This window comes from Pleurodeles waltl, chromosome 4_1, assembly GCF_031143425.1.
Source record: "Pleurodeles waltl isolate 20211129_DDA chromosome 4_1, aPleWal1.hap1.20221129, whole genome shotgun sequence".
Classification (NCBI taxonomy): Eukaryota; Metazoa; Chordata; class Amphibia; order Caudata; family Salamandridae; genus Pleurodeles; species Pleurodeles waltl.
The window spans coordinates 376,816,651-376,833,689 of record NC_090442.1 but is presented as its reverse complement, the minus strand read 5'-3'; the positions used below and the strand labels follow the sequence as shown (position 1 = coordinate 376,833,689).

The 17,039-nt window shown below is 43.1% G+C and overlaps 1 protein-coding gene across 19 annotated transcripts in view; it reads left to right on the top strand.

The window, feature by feature from the left end:
* Positions 1-17,039, top strand: part of C2CD5 (C2 calcium dependent domain containing 5) — a 669,580-nt gene that overhangs the window by 432,718 nt on the left and 219,823 nt on the right. For all 19 annotated transcript variants that reach the window (XM_069228566.1, XM_069228562.1, XM_069228551.1 and 16 more), the window contains one exon: positions 3,738-3,824. In XM_069228566.1, the coding sequence (XP_069084667.1) occupies positions 3,738-3,824 (87 nt within the window). The remainder of the gene's footprint in view (positions 1-3,737; positions 3,825-17,039) is intronic.

Here is a 17,039-nt window from a genome sequence, read left to right as displayed (position 1 = left end):
AACTTCTCTGTTACAAAGGAGAGTACCGGTACTCACTGTAACAGGCCCGCATTTAAAGGGACAAATAGTCATCATGTGAGAATGCACCACATTTCTACAATGCGACGCATGCTCTCATGATGGCCATTTCACACTGTCACGGCAGAGCAGCGTGTGACGTCACCCGCCAGGTAGCTGTGTGGCGGGAAGAAAAGAAAGCCCTTTAAAAAGCACAATTTGCGCTGGCTTTCACTTTCTTCTTTGCCAGCACAGGCACAGCAGACGGAAAAAGCCATCACCAGACAAGGGGCAGAGGAGAGCAGCTGCAAGCAGGTTTGCTGCCAGATTGAGGACCCAGCCAGGAGTCATCAAGCAGGACAGGACTCTGCGATTATCGAGCGACATCGAGTTTCAGCAACTGGACCCTCGTGCCATCCAGAAACAGATTGCTGCAATGAAAATTCTTGAGGTCTTTTAATGTTTGTCAGTAGCCTGCCCCAAGCCACGCCTCTAGCCCCACCTCCTTGCCACGCCCCCAACCAAAGCTCAATATGATGAGTACCTGCACTTTTTTTTTTCCATTTAAAGCACTGGCTATATGTACAGGACGGTGGCCACCCACCAGGTAAGAGGGAGTGAGATTATGTTGGGAGGCCCAGTAGCGTACAAAAGCCTGCACAAGAGTCTGACAACCAACCCTAGATCTTGGCCAGTGTATGAGATTGACAGGCAATAGGCCTTGAAGGCCTCTATGGCATGTGCACTCAGTTATAGGTATGGCTCAAGAATGGAGGAGCACAGTCCTCGCAAGGCCCCAACACTGGGTGTGAGCCAGCCAGACAACTCACTCTTGTTAGTAAACAAGCCCAGTACAATCAAGAATGGCAGCCTGGGCAACGTCTGCCTCACGCAGGAGTCACTGTTCCTTACATGGTCTTACACCCGTGGGGTGTTGAAGCTCCAGGCTGGCGAGGCATTAAGCTTCTTTTGCCGCGGGCACAGGCGCTCAGCTATGTCTGAAACGGACTCACGCTCTGCTCAGTGGCCCATCAAGGCAGGGAGCGTCATAATGAAGATGCAGGAGGTACGCGCGCCCTCTAGCGGTGGGCGGTCCGCCGCGCCCCCCTGGCCTCAAAGCCCTCAGTTGAGGGAAATTAGTTTGGAAATTGGCTGTAAAGGAGCAACACGGCGTTCCCGCGGCCGCTTCTGAATGAAGTGCGAGCACCTCTAACAACCTGAAAAGAATTACAGTAAAACAGCAATTAAGGCAAAACTTGAACAAAGCCCCGGAGTCCCAATACTCATCTGACACGGCTGCTAGCAGCGAAGAAAGAGGGCAATAGTTAAAGGACAACATGGTTTATAGACCATGGCAGTGCATGATTAGACATTAACTTGTTTGTTGCAAATGTCATTGTGCCCTGGGATTATGAGAAAATAAGTTTTGTCTTGTTGTTTATAGTTTCATATGGCTTCTGTTTCAATAAAGGAAGAAAAAATTGCATAAGCCTCGCCCCCGTGTCCTGCCATAGAATAAAAAAAAATAGTACAAAATGTCAGAAGAGTGCCATAAGGCTACAACTCTCGCAGGCCAGTAAAAGTTGGCTCAGTCAGAGTAACATCTGATGCTATGCCTGTATCTCTGATTCTACAACAGCTGGGAAAAGACATACTAGACTGGTTTGTTTCCGAAGTCTTTCTATGAATTGGGAGAGCCAAACAGTAATGCAAACACCCTTTGCACACTATTTGTCTCCACTGTATATCCTGAATCATACTGTAATTCAACATCTCAGTAGATTAGCAATACCAAAGGCTGCTTTAACAAACTGTAAATCAGCATGATGATGTTGTCCAAGACAAGTAATGGAATAGGAATAAATGCAATTGTCATGTAACAGAGTACATAAATATTAGGAGGACACAGCAGGAGAAAGGAAATTTGAGACACTGCAAACATTATCATCTGTACATTGATCTAGTCCGGGGTAAGTGCCTCCCGTTTTTAGGCGGTACCAGTGCAGCAGCCTAGAAACCCAGTCTTTATGAGGAACTGACAGTGAAGTTCATTATGTGGTTGCCGGATATGGGTAAGGGCAGAGGCTATCTTGAATGGAACTAAACATATTATAGATAATGTAAAGAAAGATTTTCACATTAAATATAAATAAGCCCACTAGCACCCATCACTTCTCTTCTGTCAGCCATCTCTTTCCAGATGTCTTAATCCCAAAGCTGCCTTTTGTGAGACTTAGCCTGCACATCTTTTGGAACAGGCCCCTTCACGCTGGTGGTGGGAAATGTAGTCCCTAAAAATGTCAGCCCTACACAGCGCAAGGCCAGCATTCGAAATATAAACTGTTTTTCCAAGCGTGTTTGTTACTCTTAGCTAAATCAATTGACAGTAGAAAGAAACAAAGCGGGAACAATGAAAAACGAAGGAACTGCAAATACTACAAGCTGGGCAGTGATCTCATCTTGGATAATTTCCAAACTTTTTGAGGGTGGGAGGCGGGTTCTAAATGCAGCAGCCAAGGGGACCAGCACTTCTGAAGGAATAACTGAAAGTAAAGGGCATAATGCAGCTGCCAAATATGGGTCGGTGTAAAGATCATACTGCAAAGTAATATACGTCTTATACTTAATGGCAGGAATTGTCAAAAGTCTACTCCCGAAAAAGTATCTAATGAAATACAAATTAATCCATCAGCATCTTTTACCTCACCTCTCTGCTGACTTATCTAGCCTTCTTATTTTTAAGAACCCTTTTAGGAGACTAGGCTCGCAAATATCTTTATGATCAGGCCTCATCATGTGGCTGGTGGGGAAAATAGTCCGTAAAGAGCTCTGCCCTACAGACCATATGGCTCGATTCCAAGTTTGTAAACTACTCTTGCTGGCATTCTTGCGGCTCATGGCTAAAACAGTTGTCATAGTAAACTTGAGGGCTAACTTTAAAATGATGATGGTTATTTCTGCTTTTAGAACAGCTCCTTACTGCTGATTCCACCATAAATAATATCAGTGTGTGTACGCACAACAAACAGCACCATAATTAATACCTTTTAGTGAGTACCTAGGATGGGATGGTGAGATACTGTCTTGACCCCCTTCACTAAAATGGGAACAGTAGGATCAGTAAAGAGTCAATGTAATGAGAAAATGTTACCATGCTCGAAAGGCCATGGATTTCATGCAGAGCCCATCTAAGCAGTTATGGTAAATTGTGAAAAACACATGGGAGCCAAAGATTGAAAAGGGCTGGCACAAAACTGACTTTTAGAAGTATACCATGTTTAAATTATTGGTAATAAGAGATCTCAAACATATAGCTAATGCCACTTGTAGGTCAGACCTAAAAAGGGCTGTGGTCCTCTGCTAGTATAACATCTTAAATGTCTGAAGATAGCGGGGATTATAGGATAAGGATATGTAGTGCTAGAGTCACCACTTCATTGCCTCTCAAGCAATACTTATGGAACTGCTAGATTTGGTTCCTTTACTCTGTACCTATTCTCTAGTCCCTGTCATTGTTTAGAGTTCAGCAGCCTTTATTCGCCTGGATCCTTTATATGATTTCTTTAATATTCAGACAGTTCTCAGGTACCTGCTTGTAATCTGCAGATTTTATTGTTAGTTTGTGTTAAATGCAATGCAGTTGTTTACCTGTCTATTATGAATGCCATTGTCATACTTGTACACTTGTACACCATGTGCACTTTGCCTGGAGACTTAAGTATATTTGTGTGTTTTTCAAGGGTCTGCAGAAAATGAAGAACAACTGCAGTTTCCAATGGAGCTTTTTTCTGATACTCCCTCGTCTGTTCCTTTCTCACCTTCAAAAGGTTTGTCTCTAGATATTTAACCTTCTAAAAATCTGCTTAATGTATTCCAATAAACACGAGTTGTTTTCATTTGTCTTTTTACCCAGCTTTTTAGTCCAGATGTGGCCTTGATTGCTTTTTTTACCCATAGCATGCCCTCCCATGATAGACTAATGCTAAAAATATTTTTGTTATTGACCATTGACAACACTTTTTTTTTGGTTTTCATAAATATTTAAAAACGAAACCATAACTTTTTCTTCGGGTATTCTGTAGTTTGCTTGAATCAGGTCAAGTGTGTTGACTTTCATAAAACATCTGCAAAGCTCCTGTCTTTCTAGGCCTGTATTAGGCATCCCTTCATTTCTTGCCAGTTGTACATGAAGGGTAGCTCCAAGGTCCCAGAGAAGAATATCTAACAGAGGAGGGATGAAGGAAACTACCCCTGGAGAGGTTAAGATTTGTCCTCAAATCATAAAAACAATCTGTGGGCAATAGAGACTGCGCACTGATGTTGTGTTGCCTGAGTTTACTCCAGTATTGGAACTTTCATAGGTTCACATGCTCTTGGTGATAGTGCGCATAGGTATCGACTCCTTTGTTAGATTGTTTTCTCTCAACAGTCGGGTTCAGATGTGTGTGTCTTCGTTCTGTCTTTCGACTTGCTCTGGTTCAAAATCTTTCTTTCTGTCTTGTCTTCTTTGACGGTATTGTTTTCGCCTGTGCATTCCAGTCTAAGCGCTTGTCTCGAATCTCTGGTCAGGGCACCCACCGCACGCCCTTCGGGGTGTCCTTGCCCATCACAGGCTTACTGCACCTCACAACACCGAACACTATGCCAAGCTGATGGAATGAATGCGTTTCGTTCCTGTCCTTTGTGCCACGCTAAATTTCTACACACCGACCAACATCTGGTGTGTAACCTGTGCCTCTGCCCCAATCACCATCAGGCTACCTGTGATACTTGGGCCCAAAGGGTGTGTCAACTAGAAATGGCACACAAGACTGCAGATGACATCCCGGACTTTCCCGGAGGAACCGGAACAACAGGAAGAGGCCTTCTCTAACCAAGACTCGGACGTGCAGTCGGGCATCAAACGCATCAAGGTAACATAAGGACAACCCATTAGTACTGTGACCCTACCTACCCACCCCAAGACTGTGAAAAGGCCTCTTCTAAAGGTCGCTGGTCTGCTACCAGGCCATGACCAGATCCGAAAACTGTCTCGGCTACCCAGCCCTCCGGGTAGACTTCGAAAATAGCCAAGATAAAGCCATCATCTTGGGATTTGACCTCTGGCACCTCAGCCCAAGACATTGTTTTTATCTCGGTCTGATCTTTGGTTCGGAGCTGACTGCCCACTGCCTCCATGTGAATGCAGACATAATCACACCGACCGAAACCTTTGCTGCCGAAACCCATGGACCCGACAACCTGAGAACAGAGAGACTCCAGTTAGTCTTCAGCTATACCTTTAACTGTGGATCCTATCCTTGAGAATGTGGACGCTGATCAGATCTGCCTCCATATTCAGGAGGGTACAGGGCGAAGGAAGCTGATCTTTCAAGAAGCCCTGGACTCTCCTCCACCTGCAAAGAAAAGAAGCAAGGAAAAGGCCACAAGCCCATTTCATAGTCCTTCTCCACCACCTCCTGATCCACCTTCTGATCCCCTTCTTCTCCTTTCCTCCTCTATCTCCTGCCTTACCTACTCCAGGAGATTATACCTCTGTGGAAGATTTGGGTGGCTCATAGCTTGACCCGGATTCTTGGGACACATACCCTGACCCCATCCTGACCAATGAACCTTTCTTACAACCCATATGCCCTCAACACTAGAGGACACTACTTCCTACCAGCAAGTAGTGGCAAGAGCAGCCGCATTTCACAATGTGGAGTTACACAGGAACCCTATCAAACAGGACTTCCTGTTTGACAGGCACGCATCTACTCACAGTGATATCCAGTTTTTTCCCAAGGCTCCCTGGCATGCCTTATCATACTGACGAAATCTTCAAGGAGCCCGTCTGCTTTAGGGTTATCTCACCTAAAGTAGACAAAAAATATAAGCCCGCTCCATCAGACCCAATATATATTAGGTCAATGTCCCTTCTGATTCCATCGTAGCCACCACTGCATGAAAATGTGCAAACAGCCAAACCACAGGTGACGCTCCTCCTCCCGAGAAGGAGAGCAAGAAAGTTGATGCTGCTGGCAAAGGAGTAGCTGTGCAGGTCGCTAACACCTTCCCAGAGGAGTGATGTGATTGAGGTAGAAGCACCTCCTTCAATATTTCCAGGTTTTGGTGTTATCAAATAGACTTGAATTGCCACACCCCAGATCTTCAAAACTCACACATTTTATTGACCTTTCTTATTAGAACATTTACAACTTCCTGTATCGTAGGTGCCAGCTTCCAACACTCCCAACATACCAGAATTGGATTGAACTATTTAGCAAGGGAGTCGGATTCTCTTGCCTGTTCTTTCATGTGTAGTCTACGTTTTTTAAGACCATTATTAGTTACTCCAGAACTATACAGGTCCAAAGGCATACATTCTTCTCTTTGAAGGTATCTGGTGTCACCTTCTCTAAAGGTAGTAACCCTCACAGGTTTTGTCATAAAGGGATTTGAATCCAGCCCTCGAGTAAATGTGCACATATCATTGGACTGCTTAATGTAGCCTTTATCACCCCTGTGCTGACAAGCTTGAAGTCTTTGAAAGTTACAGGCTGATTATATACCCATTACCCCACGAGTAAAAGTAAAGAATTCAGAGAAACATATGGGAGCTACTATTGGCAAAACACGTGTCATGGAAAAACAAGTCATTACAGTTAGCTGTAGCATCTGGTACCTTGTTTTGCGGATTAGAAAGATTTTTCACTACATCCCCTGTACTGTTACATCATTCCAGGTTGTGGGGATGCATGGTTAACTCCCAGGCTAGCTACGTCATTGTCTACTTTATGGACTTACCAAAAAGAAGATTGACCAACATCATGGTGAGGAGAGTAATTTAATTGGACACCCTGGCTTTCCAGGTGTTACTATGACTCAGGGTGTGGAGGGCCTTCCATTGGTTATCAGTAAAGGACAGGATTAGATTTTAGAATCAGTGCACTATCTTAGAATGCAGACTTGGACTGGCCTCTCATACGTTCAGGGTTAATATCTGCCTGTCAGACAGGAATGGCTTTACGGCCCTTCCACGCCTTTCTAATAACTCAGATGCATTCAGATGCTCCTTTCTAGGGTGCAAGAGAAACAGTCATCAGAGACCTGACACCTGATATAACACAGAGAACTTAAGACGAAACTAAACACCCATCTCTTCTTAGTTTTCTTTCTGTAGGGCAACACCAATGACAAACTCCTACAGACTGCACAGTATTAACGCAGCCACAAATAAACTTATTTTTAAGATACATCAGTCAGGTAACATGTTCTTTTTGGTTAAATTACCTCAGGGTACACAACACTTGTGGTAATTAAGTTTAAAAAAACATTGTGGAATGCAAACTCAAAGAGATATTATATAAATAGGACAAGGGGGAAAAATAATTTAAATAGTTGATGGGGAAGGGAAAGCGGAATATAAATTAGTTTTAAACAAGCATTAGCATAGCCAATAGGTCTGGCCTTTTGGATGTTATAAGTATTTTGCCATGCAGCACATTAAACGTTTATCAGAAATAAACTGGGCTTGTGCATTCCTTCATATACTTGGCATGACACTGTAATGGTCAGACCATTCTGGACAGAAGGAGCATGTTGTGCTGAACATTTTGGTAGTGGTATCATTGTCCTAGGACCACCACACAGACTGGGTTATGGACAACAATGTGTGGTAAAAGGAATGTCCCACAAAGCATTTTAGGGGCAAGTTTCCCGAGTGCAGTGAATATTGTGACATCAGCTCTCTCCCGCTATGCGCCGAGAGCCTTGAGGGTTTCCTTTGTGTTTTCTTTTTCTATGTGAAAGGCCCCAGTTTGTATATTTTTCAACTGTTGAACTTGGGACTAATTTAGAAATGGGTATGCAAATTTAACCGGTGCTCATGTAATCGTGCTATATACATAAATAGGAAAGATGCCAGAGGATGAAACAACATACCGCCACGACTGAAGAGGCAAAAGAAACTACAGGGCACCTTCATATACTTGCCATTAAACTGTAATAGTCAAAAAATCCCCTAGAGGCCACTACAAAAAAAAGTAGCATGTGGAAGAATCATGGTCATGTAACCGTAGAGTCAGCCCCTAGAGGGCATAACCACATGAAGAGACAAAAGCAGAGAGCATTACAATGTAACCATATAGTCAGCCCCTATAGGGCATAGTGCATTACACATTTTCAGACCTAGCAGGCCTGCTAGAATATTATTACAAACGAGGCCCTTAGAACACAAACTACTCCCAGCTGTAAAACAAAAGCTCCTGCCTCAAGAGAGCTTAAAAATACATTGAATGGTGGAAGAGATAATGATTTTGGTTTCCCTCAACCTAATGTGGGGACCCAAAGGATGATCTGGAAAGGGCATGTCATTCTGAACGTGTTGGTGGTACCCCATTGTCCTAGGACCACCACTGGTTGAGTTAGGGCAAAAATGTGTTGTAAAAGAAATGCCCTGCAAAGCATTATGGGGCGAGTTTGCCAGGTGCAGTGAGTATTGTAGCATCAGCTCTCCCGCTGTGCAGGGAGAGTCACGTTGAAGGTTTCACTTGTGTTTTTTCTATTTAGAAGGTGCCAGTTTGTATATTTTTCAACTACTAAACCTGGGAAGAATTTAGGGATAGTGCTGCAACTTTAACTGGTGCAAATTTAACTGATGCTCATGTAAAGCGATCCAACCTTCCGGTGGAGTTTGCAATATATAAATATCCTTTGTCCGACAGAGACATGGAAAGAAACAGTGAGAAACAGCATCCCACCATGAGCGCGAAGCCGAGGGGCAAAAGAAAAAAGAAGTGCGCCGACACTAAAGTATATGGCCTATCATGCAGTAATCCATCTAACAGGGTCAGTCTCCAAGGTGATAACAAAACAGCCTCAAGGCAGGACAAACCTAAAGCAGCTACCTAACAAACCAAACAAATTTTGAAAGCCAGGGCAAGGAACGAATGAAAGTGATGAGCATGTGAAGGGCGTGGTGAAAGCCAGAGGTGTAGCTTGGTCGGGGTAGTGTGTGAGCTTCAGATTTTCCCAACAGTCACGCTGGCATATAATGTAAAAATACATTATACGAGGTCAGGGTGCATGAGAGGGGTTTATGAGGCAGAAGAAAGGGTGTGAAATGCAGATTGATAGAGGGAATAAGTGAGTGAAAACAGTATTTTGTAAACTTACAATTTTTTTTTAAGACTTTCAAAACAGAAAGGGAGAGAGTGTGTGTGTGTGTGTTTGTATCTATGTGTGTGTAAAAAGTTGTGGTGAAATCCGACTGACATATCCCCATGCCTGACTGAAAGCTCATGTGCCCAACTATTAGCTAGAAAATACATTTATTAAGGGGGTGTAACACCCCAAATACCCCTGAAGCTACGCCCCAGGTGAAAGCCCACAAAATAGATTACAGTATGTCGAGAGACAGCACATGAACGCTGCCTAGCCTCGACCGAAAAAGGGGGTGATGTTGGGGTCTCCCTGGTCAAAATAGTGTACATTTCAACATTAGAGAAATCTATAAATGTGCACACGCACATATACATATGTATTGAAATGCGCGCACACACTATTCAAGAAGACGAAATGCTTCTAGATGTCATAACCCTGCCATCTTGAGGCAAATTGATTGAAGATAAAATTACAAATAATATAAAAAAAAAAATAAAAAAAAAAAAAAAAACAAGCATGAGCAAAGGTAATAGGTCTGGCCTGTGCAAGGCTGCAAATTGTTTTTTTAAACAAACATTGGTTATAGACACTAGAAGTGTCTTAAGTACCATGCATGTGTTTGCAGAAACAATGTAAGTTTAAAAAGCGACCTCCCACAAAAATACATTAAATTTATTTTTAATGAAGTTCAATGTTTTTTTAAATAGATATGCACATGTGCAAGAGCACACTGCCATCACTCATTTTGAAGAGATCCAATGGCTGAATCTTTGCACCATTGCTTTAGTGTGGTGGGTTGAAGCAAAATTTTAATGACACGAATGTAAGTGGATGAAAAGGGTTGCCTGAAAAACCTGTGTTTGTGTATTTGTGTATACAAACACATATATTGTTATCATTGTTTTGTAAAACATGAGCCAGGTGCAACAGGTTAAGCTTTGTCTAAGCCAGAACTAAAAAAAAATTAGAGACTAAAATTACTGCAAGATTAATTTTAGGATTAATCTATAAGATATGGAATGGCGTAGAATAAAGCCCTCATGCACAGCATTACTATCTGGTTTCATCAATTGGAGGTACTACATGAAATCCAACAGTTGGTCAAGGTCTCTTGAAATAAACTCTGCCACTGTAATTCCAAGTTGTTAATGGCAGTCTACGCAAGCCCCTTTGGTGACTTATTAAAAAAAAAAAAAAAAAATGGAAGGCAAAAACCCATCTTGCTGCTGCTGTTTTGTTTTCAGGCACACAGACATCGTGGTTCTAGTGGTGGGGTCATTGAATAACAGACATCAAGAAACACATAAATGTATTTCCTGATCTTCAGTGGAGTTACAGAATGTTTACGTTGATATGCCTCTTTATAATGTTACGAATATTTGACCTGGTGATAAAATGACTCAGGGTTAAAACTTTGAAAACCACTCAGGATCTCTGGGGTCCAGATCAGTACTAGTGAGATAAGTCTTAGTTTGACAGAACATTAACTGTTCAAATATATGTTGGGTGCTTGGGCACTCCATCTACAGAGTGAAAACCAAAGGCAGGTTACCTTTGGAAAATACCATGTAAGTAATTGCTTTCATAGTGTTTGACTTTGCAACTGTCCAACATATTTTGCTTGGAGTAAAAGATGGGTGGGTGTGTAGTACCATTATGCCACTCTCTTGTTCTAATCCTGAATTCCTGGAAGGTGTATCGTTCATCTGCACCTGTTAAATGAGCTAGTTGGATGCTTTTGTACTTTTTTCATTAGAATAACAAAGAGTTCTACCCTTTTGTCTTCTTCAACGGATCCTAATTGATAATCATAAGCACTGAATAATCCTGCCCAAGCGCGGGACCCTGAAACACTTCTTTCAAAATGTTAATTTCTTTGTTTTATTTCCCTTATTTCGTTCGGTATGGACAAAGTTTTAAAAGTTTAAAAAAATATATTTTTGCAGCTTATTACCAAGCTAAATTGGTCAATGTCATGAATTTGTTTTTATAAACGAAAGAATGCATTTAGAAATATCTGCATGTCACTAGAAAACAAAATCAGTGACATTGCTAAAATATCTATCATAAACGTTTTTTTTTTTAAATAGAGGAAATTATGTGTAAAATAACAGGATGACATAGCCACGTAGGCTGCAGCCATGCTAGGCTGATTACACTGGTGTCTCCAGTGTCCCATCATGCCCTCTAGGTGGCATTCACCTCAGTTCTTTCTTTCGGGCTTCTTGTGACAGGATTTTTGAATACTAAACTCTGCCTTAATTAGGTTTTTGTTTCGCATCAAAAATACTCTTCACTCTGCATCTTTTGACCTCCATAGCATTTACATTTGTCTTCATGGAAAGGGGGAGTGGTGTAAGCAGCAAAAATCTCTGTCTGGAATAACTGGGAAGTTGCAAAATTGAAGAAAAAGGAAGAGCTGAGAATTTGCGATAGTGAGTAGGAAGTCAGTCCTCTGTCAATCCTCAAAAGTCACATTCTGAGGACTCCTAAAGAGGAAGACTAAAAAAGAGACACCACTGTGCCAAAAGGTGAAGCTTCCAGTGTATATCGAGAAACTGGACTTCTAGACAAGGAACTGTACCAACTTGTTTACTGTCAAGGGTTTGTTTGCGGTCAAGAGGTTTGAAATTGAGAGGCAATCAATCAATCAGTTTTTATAAAGCGCAGTTACTCACCCATGAGGGTCTCAAGGCCCTAGGGGTGAGGGGGCCTCATCCAAAGAGCCTCGTCTTGAGGTTCTTCCTGAAGATGGTGGGCTTTGTCTGAGGTGCAGGGGGAGGTTTTTCCAGCACTTAGCTGCAATGTAGGTGAAGGATTGTTCTCCGGTGGTGGTTTTACAAATGCGAGGGATGGTGGCCAGGGCCACCTGGGCGGAGCAGAGGGATCTGGTGGGGATGTGGCAGGAGATGTGGTGGTTCAGGTAGGCTGGTTCTGCATTGTGTTTGGCCTTGTACGTGTGGGTGAGTTGCTTGAAGGTGATCAGTTTCTTGACCGGGAACCAGTGGAGGGTTCTCAGGTGTTGGGAGATATGTTCTCAGCGTGGGAGGCCCAGGATGAGTCTGACGGTGACGTTGTGGATGAGTTGTAATTTTTTAATGTTTCTGGCATAGAGGGCATTGCCGTAATCGAGCTTGGTTGTGACTAAGGCGTGGGTGATTGTCCTGCGGCAGTCTGCTGGGATCCATCTGAAGATTTACTGAAGGTTGCAGAGTGTGTGCCAGCAGGAGGAGGCAACTAAGTTTACCTGGCAGGTCATAAGTAGGGAGAACTCAAGGATGATGCCTAGGTTGCGGGCGTGCTCAGTCGGTGCATGGGAGGCACTGAGGGATGTGGGTCACCAGGAATCATCCCAAGCTGAGGTGGCGTTTCCGAAGATGATGAGCTCAGTCTTGTCGGAGTTGAGCTTGAGGCAGCTCGACAGTGAGGATCACAAAATCATTCTACTCAATATGCAGGTCCTCAGAGTAGCTCCAAAAAAAGAAGGCAAGAATTGAACTCCAGTATTCCATGGCATGCTCCCCAACCAAGCCATCACCTCAGGTGGTCATATTGCGGTCTCCTCCTTCAACTATTCAGCACTCTCCACAGTTTTCTTTCCATCCTCCATCACAGCCACATCAGTTTTCTCTTCCTCTGCCTCCACTACCCAGTCACTCCAGTGGATCCAACTCCTCCTCTGCCATCACAACATTCAGGGACTTGGCCTCCCACATGGCTACTTGTGTTGCCAAGGAAATCCATATCTCCTCCACCTTGAGCCAGTCCTCGGTACAAATCACTGTTGAGTCATCATTCAATCTATTCAAGGCATATTTCCTCTACCCTTTTTTCTAGGCATAAATATCCATCTAGAACACACACACTGCAACATTGTCTTAGGCGTCATCCTAGATAGATAGATATTTGTCCACCTAATCAGGCTCTCCTCCTGAGAGAATCTCCCCAGTTTATGACATTAACACCATTCCAGGAAGTTCTCATCTGAGAGGCTAACAAATAGAATATTCCTCTGTGAGTATCCACAAGGACTTTAGTTATTTTTTAAAACTCTTCACCAAATATTCTTTCTGAGGCCTTTACTTTTACTGGTCACAGGTCAATTTGAATCAGCCATGTGATCTTTTTTTTTTTTAACACTACTCACAGCTAAAACAGTGCCTTCCAGGCTTCAAAGGCTTCAAAGAAATATAGGTGTCCAGAACAGGACTCTTTCTTTGTTTGGACTTCACTCCTGATTTTGTAATGGTGTCAGTGGCGAAGAAATGTCATACGATTACTCCCACATCCACTGTTTCACAAGACAATGGAGCAGAAAACTTAATTCACTAGAGAAAAAGGTATGTGAAATGTCTGAAACTGTTACGAAAACTGCAACTGCCACGGCTTTTCGGGATAGATATGATAGGTTGCTGTGGGACTCCCCCCAGAAATGTACCAATGGCTTGCCAAGAGATCACAAAAAAAAATCTAAATGGCGAAGTAATGGTATCATGCTTTAGTGATCTATCTCTCTCTCTCTCTCTCTCTCTCTCTCTCTGTCCCTGACTGTCTCCCTCCAGATACAGTGGAGCATGGGACTCCTGTGCACTTTACACAGATGCCTCTCCTGTCCTGAGGATCAGGACCAGCTGGGCCCAAGTCATTGTAATCACTCCGGATTGGGCAAGGAGAGTGTGGTACCTGGAATGTCTGGGCATGAGCATCTAACCTCCAATCGGACTTCTCCTTTGGAAGGGTCTCCTGTTGCAGCAGAAGGACAGGGTCCATGCATGGAGATTGAGCAGTGGCAGTTGATGCTTTGAATTTCTTCCTGAGGTAGTGGATATCATCTTTACTCCCAGTGCCCCGCTACAAAATCTGTCTATGTGGAACACAGGGATGAGCTTGTAGCTTGGTGTGACACCTGCTACACCAACCCATTGCAGGCCTGTCAGATGTCTTATTTGATTTATTCATGGCCCATCAAGCACTAGATTTGGGCACTCTTAAATGTTATTTGTCAGCCCTTTCTGCTTTTTTTGTTTACCACACCAAACTTTATTCAAATCACTTGTTTTGATGAGTTTTCCAAAATGTTAAAATTTTCTGATTCCTCGCAACCCCTTTTGGATACTAAAGTGCATTGTTAATTTAGTTCTCTAATTTGCATGCCATTCAAACCCATGCATAGCTACCCACTACATATTCTGACTCTGAAGATTTTCTCATCGCTGTGACTTTGTCATGACACATGAGAGAACTTCAAGCTCTCTGGTTACTACCATATATATCCCCTTTTTCCCCAGACAAAACGGTACTGTAGAATATGGTGGTGTTTTTACCTAAAGTTGTTACTGCTTTTCACGTTGGACAATCCATCACTGTTCTTTGCCCCACTTTATTGCTTGGAAGACAGGAAGAGACTTAATCTACTGGACCCTAAAAGAGCATTACGCTTTTAGATTGATCCCACTAAAGACCACATGGTTGACAATAATCTCTATGTGCGTGTCCCTATGGGGCAAAAAATGGCAAGGCAGTGTGAAAGGCCTTTGTCAATGTGGATTGCTTTTTTCATCAAGATGTGCTCTGCACTGGCCAAAACCCAGCCTTCAGAAGGATTGGATACCCTGACTGGGGGTGAGTGTTTGAAAAGTTTCAACACTCTGTCTATCTTTTAATTTTTTGAATGCCCATTCCAATAGGGCCGAAGCTGCTCCTACTGCATTTGCATGCAATGTGTCTGTACTTGACATTTGTCAGGCTGACTCTTAGGCATTAGTACACAAATTCATAAAGCACTCCTGCCTTGGCAGCCAGGGCCAAGGCGAAGGGTATTTCTCTCATTTGGTTCTGCAGCACTTTTTGATCCAAGTTATTTTACAGACTCGCCACCTTTGCAGGCTACTTACCACATAGGGTTTCAACCCCCTAGGTGGTCTCAAGGTCCGCAACATGGTCCTTAACAACAAATACACCACTCCAAAGGTATAGAGGGCATCAAACAACTGTGGCAGCGGGGAAGCCCCCGCAGGCACAAAGCAATGATTCCCATTTACCCCTCTTGGGTTACCTATGCGGGTGGGGGGCAACAATTTGAATTTTCTGTAAGAGTGGTGTTTTATCACAAACGACACATTTATTTTGAATATTGTTTGGAATTTCCTCTGTCTCCCATTTAACCATTCTTCTCAGGTGATGCCACCAAAGAAGGTCTCCTTGCAACTACCAGGGATGCTTCAGCAAGAAGTAATCATTCTGCTGCAAAAACAAACAGTTCCCTCTCACGAAAAAGGACTGTGAATTTATTCCTACTAACTTGTAATGAAAAGTAAAGGGCCAAAGTACGATTTCAGACCTGTTCTGGATCAAAACCTGGTGAACGAACAGAAATGGAAAGAAAATTCAGGATGCAAGCATTGCATCAGGTATACCTGCCGCTAATTCAGGAAGATTGGCCATCCTCTGTAGATCTTCAAGATGCATACTTTCTTGTGCCTCTAGCCAAGGCACATTGGAAGTTCCTAACATTTGTGTTGGCAACAAACCTTATAAAGGTCAGGTCCTTCCATTAGGTCTCAAATGTCAACCAAGAACATTTTCAAAATGCATGGCTGTTGTTGCAGCACATCTTAAGAAACGGAATATGTTTGTCTAGCAATTTCTATATGATTGGCCATCAAGGAGTCAACAAGCTTGCAGGCTACTCAACCTTTGCAAATGCCAGTCTCAACTCTGAACCGCTTATGACTGTACATCAAGCATGAGGAATCGACATAATCTCCAGTGCAGTCTCTGCACTATCGGAGCATTTCTGGGTGCTTTAGGAGCAAAACTATATCCTTCAGAGGAGAGACTTTCTATTTGCCTGAAATTTTGCAATCTGTTAAACGCAAGCTATCCAACAGTAAGGCAGATATTGTCACATCTAGGTTCCATGGCGTCCTGCATCTTCCAGGTGCTGAATACCCTCCTTCACATGAGACCTTAACAGGAATGTCTTGAAAATCAGTGGTGTCCGGTGGGAGGACAAGATCACTCTTAGCATACTTGCAGCTCAGGCTCTCGCATTGTGATGTCAGCTGAACAATCACGAAACATCGCTGGAATTAGGGGTAGTGCTCCTGATCCTGAAAGCCTTCCTTCCTTCTTTCAGGACAAGCTCTCTTCTTGTTCAGACGGACTATTCAGCAATGATGCACTGTGTGAAGAATCAGGGAGGGTCAAGGTCCTGACCCTTGTCATTGCAGTCCCACCCGATCTGGTGTTGATTAATAACCAGGAAACTGAAGGTTATGGCAGTCCATCTCCCTGGGGGCCAGAATGCTCAAGCTGACTTACTGAGACAGACGATTATAATAAACCATAAATGGCTCCTCAACGACTCTGTCCTTCACAACATCTTTTGTCACTGGGATTTCTTTTAATTAGAGCTCTTCGTAATCACTGAAAACTAAAAATGTCTTGACTTCATCTCAAGGAAAAATGGGAATGCTCCTTGAATCGTCTGGTTCAGCAAATGTCCTTCCAACATTTTCCCTGATTTCAGTGACCGTCATCACCTTCTAGAGAGCTGGAATGATTCTAATTTCGTTAGAGTGGCCACGTCAGTGATGATTTATGAACCTTATTCACCAGAAGGACCACACAAGAGACTACCATACGGACTATATCTACACAAATTTAGAGGCCAGCTTCTACCTCCCAAACTGCATTCCTTGAATTTGGTGACTTGGCTCCTGAGCTCATTTATTATGGATATTTGAACCTTTTACAGGATTGCATGATCATTTCAAGAGAAACAGCCATCTATGGTTGCCTACCTATAATTTCAGAATGGAAGAGATTTTACATTTGGTGTCCTGGACAAAATTGTGATCTGACTACCTGCCAAGCAAACGCTGTACCACCATATG